The sequence below is a fragment of the Hippichthys cyanospilos genome, chromosome 9 (genome assembly GCF_059441005.1).
Source record: "Hippichthys cyanospilos isolate Australia breed blue-spotted pipefish chromosome 9, RoL_Hcya_1.0, whole genome shotgun sequence".
Classification (NCBI taxonomy): Eukaryota; Metazoa; Chordata; class Actinopteri; order Syngnathiformes; family Syngnathidae; genus Hippichthys; species Hippichthys cyanospilos.
This window is the reverse complement of record NC_142377.1, coordinates 21,084,855-21,106,542: the sequence shown is the minus strand read 5'-3', so window position 1 is coordinate 21,106,542 and position 21,688 is coordinate 21,084,855. Positions and strand designations below refer to the sequence as shown.

General features: G+C 39.4%; 1 protein-coding gene across 2 annotated transcripts in view; it reads left to right on the top strand.

Annotated features, from left to right (window-relative positions):
- Positions 1–3,811: 3,811 nt before the first annotated feature.
- The window catches only part of tox2 (TOX high mobility group box family member 2), a 94,281-nt gene continuing 76,404 nt past the window's right edge, over positions 3,812–21,688 (top strand). For both annotated transcript variants that reach the window (XM_088424598.1, XM_088424597.1), the window contains exon 1: positions 3,812–3,961. In XM_088424598.1, coding sequence (XP_088280724.1) covers positions 3,869–3,961 — 93 coding nt within the window. In that variant the 5' untranslated portion in view covers positions 3,812–3,868. The remainder of the gene's footprint in view (positions 3,962–21,688) is intronic.

The window sequence follows — 21,688 nt, the reverse complement described above, 5'->3', positions numbered from 1 at the left end:
TTTCCAAAAACGTGCACGGTAGGTTTATTGGACACTCCAAATTGCATTTCTTTTGTGTCCTGGATGGTCCACCCAAACTAAAGCAGTGCTGAGGATGCCATTGTTTTCATTTGAAGACCATTACGTGATGCTCTTGGGTTCTACTTACGTTTTGCGCAGCATTACATTAATCCTTGAATGGAAATACAACAGCTGAAGAATTTGCATTCATAGATTAGTTAGGCATGTCAAATGCTAATACATGCTAGTGCTAAGAGGAGATGTTTGTGATATTCAATGGCTTTTTTGGCAAGTCGTCAGAAAGTTTGTTCTAGCTTTACAAAAGCGAACCATAGCGTTCGGCTCTAAAAGCTTGTCTGGCATACTAGAATTGTAGCCCAGTAGAAGAGGAGATGGCTAGTTGTAATAAATATGTAATTCCACTTATTAATCAAAAATATCATGTTGAAGTTCCTCCAGGCAGTTTTAGATAATATTGTCAGTAACAACAACAGCATTTTTTTTCTTTTTTTATCACAGTAAACAGGAAATGGAAGACAGTGAAGAGGTGACTCATTCATGACCACTATTTAGATAAAACATGAAAATTATTCACTGGGGTTTAAATTGTGCTCTATTAAAGCTCATCTTTTGCCTTTTTTGTCATTAAGGCTCATGAGTTACGGAAACGGCAAAGAGGCTCATCAAATGCTTTCTGCCTTTTTATTATATGAATGACTTTGCTTTTGACTTTCTCCGCCGACGAATTTCTCTTTATATCCATTTAAGCTCAATCGGAAGGCCATTCAGCTCTCTTTAACTTTTCACTTTTGCATTTCCAAGCGACTCTGGCGAGTTAAATGAAAAGCACTTTCACTTGCTGAGGCTGCTCGTTTTATTCTCAACCGGCCATTTTTGTTATTTTGACTCAGAACTTAAAGCGATGGCAAATGGTAGCCACAAAGTGGATTGAAATGCTAAAGGTATTGCGCAAAGACCGATGAAATGAGAGTGACCCATAAGGGGGTTTTAATGACTTTCCATTGCGGCTACCACGAAACAGGGAAGCCACTTCTGTGTAATGCCTAAAATAGACACGCACCAAGCACACTTTAACAGGACATAATTGTGTTGTTTGCTACGTTCCATTCTTTAAACTGGCATCTTATACTAAGGCTTTCTTGCAAGGCATACATTCTGTGCTTTTTTCTTCTATTATTGTGCTGCACGCATGTGGGACGTTACCTGTATTTCCGGGAATTCCTTAAGTTCTTTTTGCGATGTTGAATGACGTCTTAAAAAAATGTTAGCGTGAATTATTGCAATAGTTGAGCGGCCATTTTGTGGCACGAGCAAAACATATAGGAGGAAATCGGTGATTGTTGTCAAATATAGAATGATACTTTAATGTCGCTGCATGTCATATTTGATCTACTTCACTGTTGTCGCTGATGAGTCAAGCTGTCAAGTTCACACGGCAAAAGAACTAAGAAGAAGGCTGCACATACAGTAGATTACAGAGATTAAACATACAGAGAATTGGCCAGAAATCTCTGGAGGTTCTTCATCTTTGCCGCCAATCACATTTCAAAGCATTTACGTGGAATTAATGATGTAAAAGTGTGAGGTCAACATCAGGGCAGCTGGACTATAGCCCGAAGTGCTGGCAACGTCAAGGAAAAACATTTTTGCCATAAGCGTGTTATTTTCCTTCTCGGGGCTCTACTCGGACATTGTTCTGCACTTACATCCTGTTGTGTCCGCCACTTTGTGTGTGAGACTGTTCCATGAGTGTGTGTGTGTTTGTGTGTGAAGCAGTGTGCATAACAATTAAGCCACGAGAGGTCAACTATGAGTGTCTCAAGTTGACTCTTTGTAAGGCAAGCAGGCATGTTTCGAACGATATGGTAGCGTCTAAAATGGGCCTAGAAGAAAATGAGAAAACAGCGATTAAGAATGGAGACGAGGCGGAAGAGTAGTTAGCACGTCCGCCTCACAGTTCAGAGTCCCAAGTTCAATTCCATCTTGCTTCGGCCTTCCTGTGGGGAGTTTAAATGTTCTCCCTGGTTTCTCTCTGGCTTCCACCCACATTCCAAAAACATGCACGGTAGGCATATTGCTCGCTCTAAATTGTCCTTAGATGTGATTAGCTGTATGAATGATTGTTCGTCCGTGTGTTCCTTGCAATTGGCAGGCGTGCAGTTTAGGGTGTCCCCCGCCTACTGCCCGGAGACAGCTGGGATAGGCACCAGTCGGCCAATGACCCAAGTGAGGATAAGCGGCTATCGATAATGGATTGATGGATGGATGGAGAAGTAATCATAGTCAGGATGAAAAAAAATACATTTTTCATGCACAAAATATAGTGTATTAAGCAAAGAATGTCAATGGTCAATAAGAAGCGTAGATGGTAATCAAATGAATGATGCATACAAAATGTTTTGGATTGTGGGTGGATTGGGGGTTGTTTGTAGTGGGCTCATGAGAAAACTAAGCTCATTAAAATGAAGGAAGTTTTACTTTTATGATGTAACTGCATTTGTTGAATTCATTAAATTATGAAGCTATTTCATTGAGTTGCACTGCCAAGTATTCAGTCCCCACTGCAAATATTTTTTTTTTTTTTGCAATGCTAGCAGGACGCTTAAAACGTGAATATTTCAATATACTCTATGGTGTATTATTAAACTGTGTATTAATATTGAAAGTTAGCACAAATCGCAAATGTACTTGTAATGCCACTAATTGAAAAGAAATGTGTTTTATTTTTTTCACATTTTTAAACTTTAGTTATTCTCTTGTAATTATTTCCTCTATGTTATCGTCTATTATTAAATTGCACGGGAATTTCAACTTTTTACTCTGTTGTTTATTTTTCGTGAGTTATCAATTTCTTTTTTTCTGTCCTGAGATTTTAACCGTTTTTATGGTTCACTGTCCTTAAGTTTCACAAAAGATGCTTGTAATACAAAGTTATTATCATTATTATTATTGACACGCTGAGCTGGTTGTCAAACAATGTTCAGGGTCCACAAATGATGAACAAACATTCATACATGCAAAAACACTTTAGGACAATTGAGTGTCCAGTGTATCTACCATGTTTTTGGAATGTGGGAAAAAAACAGAGGCACGGGGAAAACATGCAACCTCAACACAGGAAGGCCAGAGCTGAAAGACAGCTCGTAACCTCTGCACGGTGAAGAGGACGTGCTAGTCAGTCTGCCCCGAGACACCTATTATTCTATTTAGTGTTTACATTTATTTAGATACCAGCTATACAGAACTATAGAGCCATTTTGTATTACATTGTATTGTATTATTTTATCATTATTAGTGTACTAGTGTTCTTTATTAAAGTAATTCGACTTTTGTGTTAAAATGTATACATTTTATTTTTTATAATTCTCTTTTTAACTTCTAAAATGTTATTTTAGATCCTACTTTGCTGACAACTTTGCTTCAATACATCAAAATGCTCACTGTCATCCTCTGATTTGGACCATTAATGATTATTTGTCCTGTCCAATTGGTCCCTATTGCTTTTGCGTGCGTGATTACAAGACTGCTCACACACACACACACACACACACACACACACACACACACACACACACACACACACACACACACACACACACACACGCACACACACACACACCTCAAATTGGATCTTTTCTGATTCATTAAAGATGACGATTTCCCTATTGGCCGCAAGAGGTCGCAGTTTACCAAGTACGCGAAGGTAGAAGGCGCACTCAACAACTTCAACGGTACAGAAAGAGAGAAAGAGGTAGCAATGAGCAGAGCGAGGGAGTGAAAGAGAGCGAGAGAGAGAGAGAGCACATTCGACTGGATCTCAACCCTCTCCAGTCCCGCGGACCTTGCTATGGACGTCAGGTTCTATCCGGCTCCCCCCTCCAGCGTGGGTGCGTGCACGTTAGCGCCTGACTCCACTTTGGACTATTACCACTCCAATAAGGTAAGAGAAAGCAACTCTTTTACTTTACGCCTTCTAATGCATGCCATATACATCGCAACCGTGACAAGTGCTCCACTTTTATTTCCCAAAGACACTACGCGGGGCTTGCATCGGCGCCAAAACTTGCTTTTGTTGTGTATAAAGTAAACAAGCAAATAAAATAAACAGAAATAAAGGAAAGCCTCAATGCACCTGTTTAAGCGTCTATCGGCTACGTAGTGGTTCATGGATCACTATCAAACAGCTGCACTCAGTTTTTCCTTATGACCCAGAATGCATCTTTGAGTTATAGTTTTACCATTATTATTATTATTATTATTTTTAAAGGGCACATTAGCTTTCTTTTCGGACTATTTTGGAAGTTCAATTATCATTTGTACTATTAATTCTGACTGAAGGACTCGTATCCACACCTAAGTTCTGCTCCATGTTGAGCAACCTATAGCTTGAGGGTCATATATGGAAATGCCGCTATAAAAGCCCCAAAACATGCTCATGAATGTACAGTGACGCCGTGAGATACCAAAGACAGAATTTGCAATTTTACAAGATACAAGGTGTCATTCGACAAGTTTGTCAGTTGAAGATAAATTTCACGTCTCATATTTTTTTTTTTACTTAAAACAAACTGCCATGTTAGCTTAATGCTAATGCTAATCAATGCTGCAGCGCTTTCAACATTAAAGTAACAGCTTGAACACAAACTACATCTGCAACATATAGATGTAAAATATTGCAGTTCTCCTATGTATTCTTATATATTTTTGATCCTCTGCATAAAACTATATGATGAATCTCACTTGGGTTTTAGTCAGGGTGCAATAGATATATCTAGAACTATTGAGATTTATCACGATACCTCGTGATAAATGCATAAGTGCATAATGAATGATGCATTGCGATTTTTGCTTTTTAAATGACAGAGTTGTTTTGATAGAATGGAAAGTTAAAGATTAGTGGCATTTCTTTAATCTTTAACGGTGAAACATTTTTTGACATACAAACGTTTCGTGATGCAAGTGCGATCATTGAAGACCTCAAGATCTCAATGATGCCCTGTATCGTTTCCATTGTTGCATTATTGCTGTAATGGGCACGCTGTATAGGAGAACGCTTGATTGTGTCTTATTTCATGTCACGTGGTTTTAGTATAAAAATGTCATCCCATTGTCCTCTGGAGATATTGTTTGACAGCTACGTCATTTTTTTATCACTTTTGCCACATAGCAATTTGTATTTTTTCATTATCATTTACTAATGAGGGATTATAGTGGTTTGGGGCAGAGATGGCAGTGTGCCTTAACAGCCATAAAGATAACAAACGGTTTTAGGGGATTTGTTGACACCATTGCGCTATCAGTGTTGATTGAGATACAAATGTATGCGCTCCCTGTATCTACTGGTGGTGCTCTGGCTTATCGAGAACCGGTTTGAATACATATAAATGAATCGTCCTAATGTCTAATCGGCATTTGTGTTTATTGTTGCGTTACGTTTTACTCAGATTTTGAAAGTAGCTGAGAAGCGGTTAAATGTATGATTTAGGGAGTATGTACTGTATGCATGCAGTAGTCCCTCCTGATATTGTTTTTAGAGGTACAGTATTTCGGTTGCTCGTTGGACACTTTGGACAACATATACCATACAGGTTGATCGATTTTGTAATTTTTACGTGGCTAGTATAATTGAAAATAATTTAGGGATTTGCTCGTATGTGCTCGTAGGTGCTCTTTGTATTTATTTGGTAGCTCACAGAAGCAGAACATTTACTTTCAAGGGCTGTTTGGATGCGATCTTGAGGGCTACTGACAATCACAGTAAGTAGGTGATTTCAAGCACCCTGGGGGATGACGGATTGCTTGGCCCTCCATTGGGAATTCAGGTTTTTTTTTTGTTTTTAGCAGGGATCAAGAAGCTACTGTATGGCATGCTTCCGGGACTTTTGTCCACCTTCTGGTTCCTGAGGCAAAGTGATGAAAAGACACAATTGTCCTTTTTTTTTTATTATTAGTAACGGTCTGGTTATATAACGAGCTGTACAGTTGTTGTTACGAGGGAGGCGGGCAGGTACACGGCAGTGTTGTATTACTTCAAGTAACAGCTGTGACTGTGCCTACATCCGCGTAACTGTTGAATAACGATGCGCCCCGGCTTGTTGTGACCTTTCGGCGTTGTGGGGATCCTCTAAGCAAAGGGGAAAATGTGTCCTTGGATTTAATTGAGGATTTTTTATAAAAAGTGGAATTTTTGTTTGACTATAATGAAAAAAAACTTGCAGCACAATGAACAGGTGTTTTTCGCGGTCAAGTTCTAGGTTTCAATGTTGGTTCAGGCTGTCCCTGTGTGGAGTTTGCATCTTCTTACATTGTATTGCGTTTGTTCGGTAGAACATTGTGAAGTTGCCATAATGAATGCTTAAAAGACCGCAAGTGAAAGTATTTAGTAAGTTAACAACAAACTGAAGGAAATAATATGCATTTATGGAGCATTTGGCTTTATTTTGATGAAAACTTAACACAAATAGTTTTCATTCTACAAAATGCATTTATTGCTAGTTTTTATTTAAAAAGAAACCAGGAGTTTTGCCATTGCATTAGTTGACAGTTTGTGACAAATGCTTTTATGTATAAGTGGTGATAGTGTAGCTCATGTTGTCTGTGGGAATGTATAATGGTTATCAACAAGGATGTGAACATGCTATGTTCCACATTCCAGATGTTCAGGCAAGTCTTAATCCATGAGAAAAAATTCCACACTTTGTTTTTTTCAAGGAGTGTCTGCCAATGTGAATTCATTGTTTGATGGAGGAGGGTTTAAAAAAAATGGAAGTGCATGATTTCTTGATTGACAATGAATAACAGTAATCAATACGCACTCCACCTTGCTATTTTATGCACATTTTAGCAAAAAAAAAAAAAAAGGCTTAGAAAAAGCCTGTATTTTTTTTTTAACCCAGAGGGCATTGCAAGCTCCTCTAAGCTTCGTCCAACTTGTCCACCGATGCTCACACAATCACCATTGAGTCATCTTTACATCGGGCCCAGAGATCCTTCCTAATCTTTGTGAAGCCCCCGCGCGTCCTCCCCGAGTGGGAGGCTTGTTTGCCAGTGCTGAAGGCCACTTTCGCTATAAAAATGCCTGTTTTAGCAGCGGGGCTGACTATTTGTCAAATGCATTATGACTTGTGCATACCCCCCCAACACACACACACACACACACACTTCCCCCAGGCTCAATCACTCGGCTGCGATGTGAAGTTGGATAGATTACTGGAGCTACTGCACCCTCCTTCTCTCACTACTCTCTCCAACCCCCAATCGTCTTTCTCTGTAAGAGAAGGCCCTCTGTAATTATACAGTTTCATATATATATATATATATATATATATATATATATATATATATATATATATATATATATTTAGCATAAAGATAATCACAGCCATGTTGCTAGTGGAAGATGTGGACATTATTAGGGACACGCTTAGAAAAAGAAACAAGCGATTAAAATTAATTAAAAAAAAAAATCAGATTTTTCAATTCAATCGATGAATCGGCCAGCCCTATTTTGTGCTACAATTGACGCACGCAGCATCATTGCTTTAAAGCTCTGTATGCACCAATCGCTGGCTCACCGCATTAGTCATGCTTTACTTGAGATTATGGCCCAAGCCAGTCAATATATACCCGTTGAATGTGTGTGTGTGTGTTGTGTTTGGAGCCCAAACATGACTGCGATGGAAACTGAAAATTCCCAGCAGTGCCTCATCGAGTTCTCACAGATGAAGAAGTTAATTACACAGAGGCGAGCATTCTTCCGCCGGCAGCCCTGGACACAGACGTTTTTGGGGTTTTCACATTGTGCCCATTCATAACATTCTGCTGACTGGCCTTTACCGACTTTACTGGTTGTATGTTAACCCATGCGTGGATGGGATACGGAAATGACAACGTGGTGCGTTTGCGGAGGCGTATAACGATGCGTTGATTATAGCGTTTAGTAGTTGTTACGCTTTCTAGCAATCAGGCCCGTTTAGGTTCCCAAAAATAATGCGAAAAGGTCATGTGGACGAGCTGCACGGCCCTGAGGCTCTACTGTCTTTGAGTTAATAACTAGTTGCGACTTTACACTGGCAGAAATTTGCACCAATTTGTATGTATTTTCCTTAAGAATACATCACATGGAAATACTAGACTAGAGTATGGTGGCTACATTTTTTGGAATACAGTATATTGTTTGCCCCCCAGCAGAACTCGTCAGTTCATAGAAAGCGGCAGTTTGTCATTTAGTGCACAATTCTACTTCTCCCAGTTGAGGTTTCCTGTCAAACATGAAATAATTACAATGTACATTTTCAATGACCACACAGCTTGAGATAGGCCTGACAAACAATGCAAAATGTCATAGACGGGCTAACAGACAGCATGGGATACGCAGTCTTAACATTCTTTAATCAAAAGAAGTTTGAACACAAATGGTGGAGTAGCACGTGTAAACGGTGTTTAAATGTACAGTATTTGCTGAACAATAAAATGTTAAAAATGACAGTGCAATCATGCTTGTGCTCAAAATAAAGGCCGTGGTTGATATCCAAATATTACAAAGCAGTAAATTGGATGATGTGGCGTTGCTATGACCACAGCAAATGTCACTGTACCAGCAATATGTCTTTTTAGTTACTGTTTTAGGATACAGCTGGTCCATCGTTGCTTTAAAATGTCTCCAGCCACTCCGATGACTCGCAGGCTCACGCGACAACCAGGAGCATGCGAAAAGGGACACGGCCACATCGAATCACATCCCGAGATGTCAGGGTGATTCCGGTTTTGAAGTTGATTGCGAGTGGAAGCCCGCCCTGGCTGGCCCGACTGGTGGCCCTCATTAAATCACATTAACCCTAATTACCATCTTTGACCCCCGCCTTGAAGCCTACACAGTGCAGTACTTTTTCATTCCTTGCGTTCACGATGCCAGGCTGATCTTTTACAGTACATTCTTGATTGGCTTTGGGCGGGTATAGTGAGTAGGGAGAATGGCATGGTATATAATGTCATTCAGCGATGGGGAAACCGCAAAAAAAAAAAAAAAAAAAATCTGCCCAGCCGCCAGATGTGTTCCAGCCTCGATAAGGTCTTGAAAGACAGACGTTTATTATTCTGCTTCCTTTGGTGTGGTTCGAACCCGACCTGCGGAAAACGCTGAGTGATGCCTTTCACTTAGCAATGAAAAACAAACAGGAGAAGTACAGTGTGCATGCTCTACTGGAGATAAGTGCTGCGTGGCTATACGCTATATACATTTATAATGACAACGTTTTCAAAGTGCTCTCAATTTGTGTTAAGTAACTTTATGTGCTGGAGGAGAGTCTGCAGACGCTATTGTTGACATTTTGCTTGCTTATAGGTCAAGAGGCTTTATGATAATGGTTAAAACATGCTTTTCCAATTTTTTTTTTCAACTCAAACTAGAAATGAAGTTCCTCTCTGGGACCAGAATCAGAACTGCAATACTGTGCGTATTTCCAAAAACATTCACGTGTACTTTACATGAACTAATGATAAACACAATGGGCATCAACCAGAGAAATTTTGTCAAAGTGAAAAAAGTTAATTGCATGCTCTAGTCCATACTGGCACAATTGCTTGTTGATTAATGCAAATGCATTAAAGTTATTAAAGTTATTACAGATGCCGCTGTAGAAGCATGCACAATAAGAATAAATCAAAGAACTAGAAATGATCCAAAACTCAAAGGCATAATTGACACATGTCACAAATGTACCGTTTATGTGATTGCTTCTAGGTTATACCTGATTACCGCCCCTTGCACAATGCAAATAAACAAAAGGACCCTGAAATAATGCAATCAAAAAGGTTGTGGTACACAGGTCAAGCGCTGGTGTAACTTGTCTATACAATGTAGATATCATTTAATTCAGGAATGTGCCTGTTGTAAATTATTCGCAATGACCGCCACCAATAACAACACAAGGACAGCTGGAGGTGCGTCCAGCAACAACATATTGTTGTAAATGTCAGAGGTGGGCATTTTACATGTTTTTGCTGGCCCTTCATTTACTGTCCCGTCTGTGTGTGGACCTCCTGTTGTCCTTGGTTCGCCATTTTTGGAGGTTTACCCAGACTGTAATTGACTGAACATCGGGCCATCAGCCAAATCACTTCCATCATCATTTACGTCACCTCCCGGCATCCCTGAATGCTCTACTCAGCTATGTGCAAGCGATTTATTCATTCAAATCATATTTAATACGCAACAGAAAAATTGCTTATTATTTAATATTGATTTTTACTTTAGGCCTCTACAAAGAATGCATTGAGCAAAATTGTGTACAGTATGCATTTCAGTTCATGAAACCTTGACTCTGAAACGCGATACAAAGGTTGACTATTTTCAATAAGAACGTGTTGCACAGTACAATATATTGAAGGCATTTTTTCTCATAATAGTAGCTGCTGTGTACTAATGCTCAAGCACTCAGCCAATTATTCCTGAAAGCATGTGTGTACGCTTACTGCCTGTTTAGCCTGTGTTTACACATCCATGCTCCCAAGTATATGGCACTTTAAACATTTCACAGAAAAGATTTTGAAGACTTAACTGGCTCAGGTGATAAACCGCTGGGCCCATGGACATCCTATCAAACTGTCCGTCAGTACCGACGGACCACCTCTGGTCAACGTATATCTTTTGAGTAATTATGACACCCACCAACTTGCTCATTAGCAAATACGGATGCATGGAACAGCCAATATGATGTCAACATTTTTTCATTGGGTGATGTCATTTGGACATACAACAAAGTCACTCCAATTTATTGATGTAGTATTTGAAAATACAGCAAAATTGTTCCAATTTATTGATAAAGTTGTTCGGCTGTATTCACAAAGTCATTTGAACGTATTGGGTAAGTCGTTCAAGCATACTTGATAAAGCCGCGTTGCACTTGTCATACGTAAGCTTAATACTGTACTACAAACATTTTTTTTCTAAGAATGTTAGGGTATTGATATATGTATGTAAACAATAGCAAAATCATTTGTCAACATACTGTAGATAAGAACGACTTTACCAAATGCATTCGAACAACTTTACCACTGCCTTGGACCATCTTTATGGTATGTTTGAACAACACAGCGCAGTCAAAAAATTTTACTTTACAGTGGGAGTTTTATGCCCAATGTGAAACTGTGTTTCCATGAGAGGCAAACAATAAAAGTTCACTGTATTTTTTCCGATGGCCTGCGTCATACATGCATTTACCAAATGGTGGCAAATGTTTGTCATAATGCAAGTTATTAATGGTAACCTTAAGCACCAATTTGTAAAAGAGTACCACCATATTTTTCAGATAATAGGTGCACCAAATTGTAAGGCACAGTCTCAATAGACAATTCTATTTTTGTAAATTATCATATAATGTACACACTGGTTTATAGTGTGCATGTGTCAGTGCGTAACTTCATTTTAAGGGAAACAAACCAACAGAGCAAATGAGTTCTTTCAATTTCCATTCCACATCCATAAACAAAGTGCATTTGATAAAGCACACCTGTTGATTTTGTGGAAAATTAAAGGTTCTTAATTGTGCCTTATATTTAAAAAAAATACGGTAAATTCTAATTCTAATGCACAGTAAAAATACGACATTTCAGTTTTAAACACCTCCAACAGATTTTACATCATGTTTTGATACAATGATTAAAAGTGACATTTAAAGACGGCATAAGAATGCGTCTGTCGGGGATATTAGGTGCAGCGATCACAAGCCTGGGCAAACGCTGGTGGTTGTCTCAAGATCCTCAGGCATGTCCTGTGCAAACAAATGCAAAATGACTTCTTCAAGTCTGTGCCGGGTACTCATTCACTCACCTCTCATTCAGAGATATGTGTAGTGCCATACAGTAGATAAAACGTCTGCGCATGCGTATTTACCCGTTCTCATGTTGAGGTGCAACTTAAACTCAATATGTTGTAAATGAATAACATATTTTTGTCAATAAATGAGATAGGTTTGTTTTGCACAAGTATGCTTGTGTGTGCGCGTGTTTGTGTGTGAGTGTGTACCCATGCATGAGACTGGTGTGGCTGGACTTGGTGGATGTGTGAATAAGTGAGTATGTATCATGACAAACTCCGTTCCCCCAAAGTCCCTCCCCGCACGCCTCAGTCTACCAATCACGCCACTCCGGGCACTTTTGGGCTTTGTTCACAAGCTTTTTTTGCCAGGAATTACATTTGTTGTGCGCTGATAGTCGCTGAGCTTCTGAGTCGCCGTGACTCACTGTAATAGGAAAGGGCAAAGGGTTTTTGGACATTTTTTCCCCCAAACTTTTGCATGCTTTCTGATAATATTCTTTTGGTTTTTTGAAGAAAAATGTTAGTTTAACAACTTAAACAATTGTTAAACTGTAAAGCCAATGAAAACAGTGGCATAGAAAAATGTGTATTATTTAATTTCATCCTCAATTTACATTTCTCTTATTTTTTCAGCGGCACAAAGCTAATATATTACCAGTGGGATCTACCAAAAGAGGCAAAATCATATAATGTATATCCAACATATCATTGCTGTATAACTACCCTGAAAATACAATAATATTGTAAGTATGTTGAACAAATGATTCCAGAGGACCTGAAAGATGCTTGATGTTTGCTTTCACAAATGTGTAGCAGAGCTGTAAGCGCGTTCAAAGTCACCTACGATTCCGGTATTGATCGTGGCTGCACAAAAACGCTTTGTGTCCTGTCGCGATAACTGACGACGCAATGTGTTCCGTACCCTCACTGTGCAAACATAGCATGGCACTGACACACAGCCTTCATAGGCATGTGCTTGTGCAAGCTGCATGTACATAAACAGTGGGATAGTTGTCCAAATGGTACATACAGTGGAGCATGGTGGCAGCATCATGCTTTGGACCTGATTTTCTTCAGCTGGAACCAGGGTTTTAGTAAAAATGCAAAGAATTGAGAATATTTCCAGAGTGGTCTGTGTTACCATCTAGAGAAAGCAATAAAAATATGAGAAAAGGCCTATTTGAACTTGTGAACCTTTTTGGGCTTAATCAGGGGCATGTTAAATGGTGGCAAGTGTGATGTTGATTATCACTTTGAATGTGATTATTTCCTTCTCAACGCAGGCACATTCCCATTTCCAAGAAGGAAAAGGAACTCAGTTGTGTGTGTGTGTGTTGGGGGGGGGATTAATTCTTTGTAGGTATGCATCACCTAATATTCTTTTAATGGACGTAACAGGAAATGCCCAAGTTTCAAATTGGCCAAAGTGGCTCATTTGCACAGCGTGGCTATGCCCGCTGGCTCTTTTCATTATTTTTTTTGTCCGGAGATTTCACTCAATAAATAGTTCAGTAGATGGTTTTTGAAAGATGTTGGGATGAATGAGTTCATTTGAAATGTTCTCAAATTTTTTCAATCAAATCATTTGTTTGCCTGCATTACACATGCAGGCTGGGTGTGGAATATTTTTGCTGTGGAATGCACGCTATAGCCATTCATTTTTAAAATCATATTTAGAATCTTTGGTGATTCTAACATGCATTATTGTGGAATGTGAGAAGAAAACAGAGTTCCCTACCTGTTGACTAGTCCACTGTGCTGTCAGTATGGTGTGCTCTGTGCAGGCAGCTTAAAATGATTTTTAAGGTAACTTCTGTGTTGTGGTTTCCCCCAGTTTGACATTTCAAAGCTACAGCGCTTTTGAAGATTTACAGCAGGTTTTTTCTTTTTTTTCTCCTTTTTTCGGTGGGGTTATAAAGCCTAAATTGGATTCCCTACCGTTGGCTGACTGGCAAAGCGAAAAATGCTTTGCAATAATATTTTTTATAGAAATCCTGTTGTGGGGTGTACAAACTTGAACAAGTTGAAATATATGCGTGAAAAGAAAATGCTTTCAAATGTTCTCAAAACAGTTGACAGCAGTGAAATCAGAGCCGTCGGTTTGCACATCAAACATCTTGCAGAGAATGTTTTCACACACATCAGCCGAAAAATGAGCAAAACCAGCTGCTTTATCGCTTCGCGGGCAAAATACGTAATTATAAGATGAGAAATGTGTATTTGTAGTTTAAAAAGGGCAAAAGTCTATGTTTAGGAAACCACTAAAACTTCACATAGACAATGGATGAAGGGAGGCTCAAAAGTATAAATTGTATACATTATATATTAAAAAAAATCTATAATTATTTTAAATTTGGCAGTTACATTCATTTCAATCTGATCGAGGTTTAAGTCCGTTGTTAGGGCTTTTAGTTGCGCGTTCAAATAATGATTTCAAGCCAGGATTATGTTTAAAATAGAGCTGAGGTTGCTAATTGAAAATGGGTGGATGCACCCGACTATCAATAAGTTATTGTCTTATCTTATGTCAATTTGAAAGCTCATGGTGTAGTCAGCTAGCTGATTGATTAAAAAATTTTAAAAAATGCACAAACAAGTGTAGCTCCCTACCATTTCTACCATAAAACAGCAAAATAGCTAGCTTGCTTGTTAGCTGGCTAAATGCTAGATGGGAGATAATGTGTATAAATCAAGGGCATGTTTGGGCAATAACCAATAAGTTATTGTCTTATCTTATGTCAATTTGAAAGCTCATGGTGTAGTCAGCTAGCTGATTGATTAACAAATTTAAAAAAATACACAAACAAGTGTAGTTCCCTACCATTTCTACCATAAAATAGCAACATAGCTAGCTAGCTTGTTAGCTTGCTAAATGCTAGATAGGAGATAATGTGTATAAATCAAGGGCATGTTCGAAAACACTATACGACGACTGTTCGGAAACTCAGTGCATTGCTCTGCCTATTGCTCATCTGTCTAGGTAAGATACATGTGACAAGCAGCTATAAAATCTTAGATAACGGATGGATAAACTGGAGAAAAAAAATAAAAATAAAATAAAACCAGAACTTCCATTGCGGTCAGCCGTTGACGTTAATTATAGCATCACATCGCCAAATGGTTTGGCGTGCTCGCTTGCTGGTTCACTCCAATGCCAATCCAAACAATAATGCGATAAACGTTTTCTAAAAATTGGAAAAAAAAAAAAAAACAACGAACGAACGACTACTTACCGTACGCCAAGTACAACCAACTCGGACGTAATCACTGCTGTCGTTGCGATCATAATGTGCCGTCAAATGCAGGCTCAGAATTTCCTCCCAAATGTTTCTGACTTCCTCCTCACACGTCGCTCGATGGATTCAGCCTCCTCTTCTTCCTTCTTCTCCCCGGGCTGCTGCTCGTCAGCTCGCGTTAGTCGCCGGCGCACAACTAAGTGGCTGTGACAACGCTCTCTGATGTTCCAGCTGCTGCAGATTTATGGTGTTATTAAAGCACATGTGGCATGATTAAAAATGCTAATTCTTTCACTAACTCACACGCTGTTTTCTTGTTTCTTCTTTTGGCGGCTCATTCAATTACATGGAAAACTAAATGAGAACGGATTATTCAATCTTTGCTGGAGCCATAATTAAGGAGGCTGGCCACGGGAAAAAAAAGTGACTATTAAGGATTGCTTTTTTACACAATAGTGTACAGTAACCTGTTTATTAAGATTTGGCCAAAAGATTGTTTTTTTTCTCTCTATTATATGAATTTGACAGTTGATTATCCCAAACATTTGAGGCAATTTTGAGGCTGAAATCAGCAGTGTGTTATAGCCATGCTAAACTGCAAAGGGAAAAAAAAAAAACATTTTTACATTTTACAGGTCCAATGCTTCTAACTAGGGCATACATTCAGGGTACAATTATTGTATTGTTAATCAGTGGCCATATTAAGACCCCCATATGCAAAAAAAAACAAAACAAAACTGAATTTTGTCACATACAGTAATGCCATGGGGTATTTACTTGCACATGCTCAAAACTTTGCGGAATGATGGCAACAAATTCTCAAGAGACATAATCATACAATTGAGAAATTGCAAATAAATGGTTACCAAATGCTGTTTTTGGCATTTAGCCTACACGTATATTTGAATGTATTTTCAACTACGTTTGAACGTAAAGGGTACCGGTATGTACAAAAGACTACATTTACATTGACTTAAAATTGACAACTCCACATTTTTCCTTAAAAATAGCCCTCAAGTGTACATGTATTTATTTATTTATTTATTTATTTATTTATTTATTTTAAATCCAAGAGTGTACAGCACAATTTTTTTGCAACTCTTCATTATTTGGCTTAGCAACATTGCAGGACATTAAGACACAACGTATTAGTAACTACTTTTGTCTAATTTCCCTCCTCCAAATATCAAGTGCGTTTGCAAGAGCAATTTTAAGTTAGGCCTACTTGCCACTTAAAGAAAAAAAAAATCTTATTAAAATGTGTTTATTTTTATGGTAAATTTACTCCTATGTGCAGCTTCATTTGATGTTACTGTAACTAATGAATTGTTTCCTCTTCAATCGTTCCCTTTGGTCCCAATGAATGAGTTCAGGGTGTTTTCTTTGGCTCACTTTGGACTCTGGTTATGAATTCGTTTATGTAAAGAGCAACACAGCGTCCTCGTTGGACGGATCTCCCTCGCTAAGAATCTCTTTTCTCAGATGATTTTCCAATTCCAAACAGACAGTGGCAATGGAATTCTGCACACAAGTACACTTGGCCTAAGTTGAACCTCCCTGGCTGGAAATTATTCCAGCTCAAAAGTAATTCTCATTAAAGTAATGAGAGAGAGAACTTTTTCTCCCTCTTGATCGCTTGATCTTTTTGAAGAAGTCTTCTGCTGAGCTGCACATATTGCCAAGCGCCAGCGAAATGACCAGCATGCGGTCTTTCTCTATCTACTTTTCATGGCTCCTTAGCAATTTCTGCTAGTGATTTAAGGGGAAAATATACTTTATGCATTGATGTATCGTGTACATTATGATAGCTTGATTTGGAAAAATTTGTAAATATCGTGAGTTCTATTGTAGCATAACTGGCGTCGAGTGGAGTGATTGCATCACGTTGTCCATCCATCCATCTTCTATATCTGCTTGTCCTCACTGGGGTCACAGGCTTGCTGCTGCCTATCCCAGCTGTCTTTGGGCAGTAGGTGGAGAACACGCTGGACTGGTTGCCAGCCAATCACAAGGCACACAGAGACAAACAGCCATTCACAGTCACAAACACCCCTAAAGACAATTTGGGGTGTCCAATACACCTGCCACGCATGTTTTTGGAATGTGGGAGGAAGCCGGAGTACCCAAAAAAGACCCTTGCGAGCACAGGGAGAACTTGCAAACTCCAAACCGGGGACCTCGAAACTGTGAGGCAGACGTGCTAACCAGTCTGCCACAGTATCGCTGCATCATACTTTATTGTGATTGGAGGAATTTGCATACAAGTATGCAAAGTATACAAGTTTGTATACAAGTATCTGCTGTAAATAAACAAGTTATTTAAAACGACATATTGCCACATCTTGTGATCAGATCAGTGATCGGTTATTTTTAAACTCCATGGTCGGCGATAGCGAACAGCCCCCAAAATCCTGATTGTGAAAAGTCTTGTATTGTGAATGTGAGGCATCTTTTGTCACAATTTGAGTGAAGCTTTTTGAAATCACAGTCATTCGTGTGTGGATATTAGAATGAATCGTATCTCATAGTATTTTATATTGAATGGATCGTTCTTTTTTTCTTTTAAAGGAGAGTATTTTTGGCAGCAGTCCATCAGCATTAGCCTCAGTGCACATCTGTAGCATCTGCATCAGGTTGCCGTGGTTTAGTGTGTGACAGCTCCCAAATGTTGCATAATTTCACAGAGGCTACAAATGGGTCGCCCTCACTGTTATTACCACATCACAGCATGCCATGTGTCCGCCTGTAGAGCCGTAACAAATGTGCACTGGCAGTGTTTGCAAACATATGGACATGAGCCTGATGTTTGATAGGTAAGCTGCATTTTGACCTGGAAAAGTTTTCACCTTCTGCTTTTCTGTTCTTGTTTAAGTGATAATTTTATAGCGCTGAGTAGCTGTTTAAAATGCACACTACAGCACAAATTTCACAGGCAGCAGCTTTCATGAACGTCTCCTCAAAGGAGCACATTTTTTTTTCTTACAAGCTTTGATAAAGCGAAACAAATTTTTCATTGATTTGCTATTTTGCTTGCGGTAGAGTAAGTAAAATATTATGCTTTTATGTTGGCTAATACTGTATATAGTGTGCAGGGAGCTCCACAGAATCTGCAGATTAATGTTCCAATGTCAACCCAGCTACAAAAAAGTCTTTATTAACAATACAGGCGAAGTTTCATATGTACAATTTAACATTTGCGATATAAGCAGACATTTTCTTCAAAATCAAAATGTTTATGTTATTTTTACTTTTGAAAACAAATAAATAAATTGAAAGAAAATAAAAAGTGAATAAGATATGCAAAAAAAGATTTCATATATATTAATTTAGAATTTTTCTTTAAGTCGCTTGAGATTAATGTAGCATTTTTCTTGCATTTTTTCATTTAATCATAAAATATACTTAAAAAGACGAACCAAAAATAAACAAGCAAATAGATACAATGAAACACAAATATCCAGAGGAAGGAAAATGGCTCAACCAAATTCTGTGTTTGTATATCTTCTTTGCAAGGTTTGCAGTGAAGTGAATTGAACAGGATTAAATGGTGCTATAATGTCTCATTTTAGACAAGAGATTACAAGAGAGAAGGTGTAAAAAAACCCGTGAAGAAGAAGTTATGACGTCACGTAAAATACATTGGCACTGTATGAGCAGTAGCACAAGGAAGCTCGATGCTAATGGTAAAAGGAAGATTAAACTATTTCGCTATTTCGCACAAGCAGCAACTGGTCACTTCTGCTTTTAAGTTGCAGTGCTGATCTGGGCATTGCTTTTTAAATGAAAAATTTCTGTGTGTTGTAATGTTCGTTGTTCTCAGACACGAGGAAGCCTGCACAGGAGGACTGAGAGAGTAAGCTAATTGTTATCAAGCACAAGCACAGTTGCGGCTGACAGCAGCACGGAACGACGTGCTTGTTAACCGTTTTTTTCTAGTTTCCTTTCATCAATGGTCGTGATTGGACGGAACCGTGACTGAATGAATGAATCCTTAATTCATGCATTACAGCATTATAGAAAGCAGTTTAATGGGTTCAGTCCTGTTCTTTTTTTTATGTCACGAAATCATTTTGCAGGCATCAGCCATATGACATCCCTGATTTAGCTTTGAAAAAAAGCTCGCCATTTGTCGCCATACAAAACTCAAATCCGCACGCTCCAAGTGAATTCTTTTCTCGTGGAGATTTTCTGATGCTTGACTGAGGTTTGTAGTCAATGTTTAACTAACACTGTAGCACATTTAAGTGCCTTACATTGACTTGATACTCTTTCTCTTCACACTTGTAAGAGAGCCTCTTGCAACGACGGATGCTCATTAACTCAAGGAAGGGTTCCATGAGTATAAAGTAATCGGACGGAACTGATCAGAATCCAATAATCAGCATGTTAAAATGAGTGAGAGGCCAGAATGCTCCCTGGACCGCAGCCCCCGGCTTCACATCCAAGGGCTGCTTTCCATTAACAGTGTCGGGAGTGATTAGACCTTGGCGACAAAGGCTGCGCTGTGCCATTAGTGTTCCCGAGCGGCATCAATCCACCTGCTTTTCCGAGCGTGCTCATGTACCAATTGGACGGCAATTCACAGTCGTGTCTCAAAGCGTTATTCCCGGGCTTCACGCAGTCGATGTTTTCACCTTGTCAATCAGTCCGATTAGGTGACGCTTTGAATAAGATGGAAAACATGTCATGCGCGGTAACTCATATACGCAACGACTGTAAGGTGCTGATAGCTTATCAGACCGGTCTCGTTTTGCACTAAGGTGATGACTAAAATAGTTTTGGTATGTCCTCAGGGCGGAGCTAAGTTGCATGATTGGGTTATGATTGTAACCTGACGTGCCAGATGGTTTGTTTTAGGAAACTACATTATGAGAAACTGTTTGGACAAGTGCTTTCAAATAAAACTGGGGCGCTTGGACAAACATCCTCTTGGAATTTCAATGTTTTGGGGACCTCAACTTGTGACTTGTGGCGTTTTTAATTTCGTGAGTTCTTGTCGTACGAGATTTTGTCTCATCTGTAGTCACCACCCTTAAACTAACTAACTAACTAACTAACTAACTAACTAACTAACTAACTAACTAACTAACTAACTATCTAACTAACTAACTAACTATTCTTACAGGAAAATCAGACAAAAATTTATAGACCACGAAGGTATTGGTTGTATATTAGTATAGAAGTACTCATCAAAAGGCTCAAGGACAACTACCCTAAATTTGTTTGAAACGGAGATTGGACACATAGGAAACAATTCTCGTCCTCATACATTAGCTTCTACTAGGCAGTCATATTTGAAAACTGGTTTTAATTGGAAAGTCGTAAAACACAAACCAAACAAAAATTGATTCGTAGGACCAAGTAAGAAAAAAAAGAGCCGCCAACACAAATATCACTAATTGGCATCAAATTTGGTGAACATGTCGGTAATAACAGATGTCTCTGCCCATGCCAACATTTTGGCATGCTTACAGTGCATCTGACTGTGCGGGCAACTCCTTCAGGTTACGCCATAATGACAGACAAGCCGACTGCGCACCCACTATCCCCAGGTCGCATTTGATTATGAACACCGGCCTAACCTCTGACCGGAAAGGTTATGACCCGCAAAGAGGGAGACTGACCCGAGCCAGGGGAGAAATGTCAGCGGGAGAATGGCAGGAAACATGTTGGTGGCAAGGGAAAAAGCCGCCTGCGGTATTCTAGAGCCCTGGTGAGTATAAATAGGGCATTGGGCAAGAAGGCAGGAAACCAGCAGAGCGAGGCCTCAAGTCGGAATTTCTTCTGGGGAGCCGAGATAAGGGACTTAACTCCCTCCTGTCTGGGTCGGCTGACTGCAACATGCCACATGTGATCGCTCGTCACGCGTGTAGACATTGACAGAGGAAGACCAGATTGAGGGGTTGGATACACTGATTTGAGTGCTGCGAGAAGTGCATTTGTTGTGTGTTTTCGGGTCCACTAACTTGGACCAAAGAACCTTCAGTGGTACTCAACTGCACCCATCACCGCACTAAAACCACCTTTAATCTATGTCTAGTTTTGTTTTAAGGGCAGCAATGGAGAAATTGTGATCGACACATATGCCCTAGATCGAAAGCTGTACGCGGCCGGGCGCGGTGAGTGCAGGCGCGGCTACCAGGAACTCGCCAATAAGCACCCATCTGCGGGCCTGACTCCGGAGAGGGGATCTGACCCGCATCTGGGCAAGGGAACCTTGCGTCCAATAATCGTATTTGTCGTATTGAACCAAATGATGAAAACAAAATTAGAATATATGTTGAATAATCAGTATAAATTATTTTTGTCTGGAACTATTTATGTCTTATAAGGAGGAGTTGAACCACCTAAAACCTTCTGGAAAAGAAACATGAGCTCAATTTAAAGTGTGAGGTTAGTCAGCGGTTTCACAGGAAGTCTTGGAACTGACAAAACTTTCAGTGTCAATCAGTTGTGCTCAACATCAGTTTGATGTTCAGTTTGTTTGTTGTGATGCTGTTCAGTTTTTGATGTTCTATATGGGGGCTGCAGGGTGGAATAGTGGTTAGCACATCCACCTTACAGTTCAGAGATCCCGGGTTAGATTCGGCCTTCTTTGTGGAGTTTACATGTT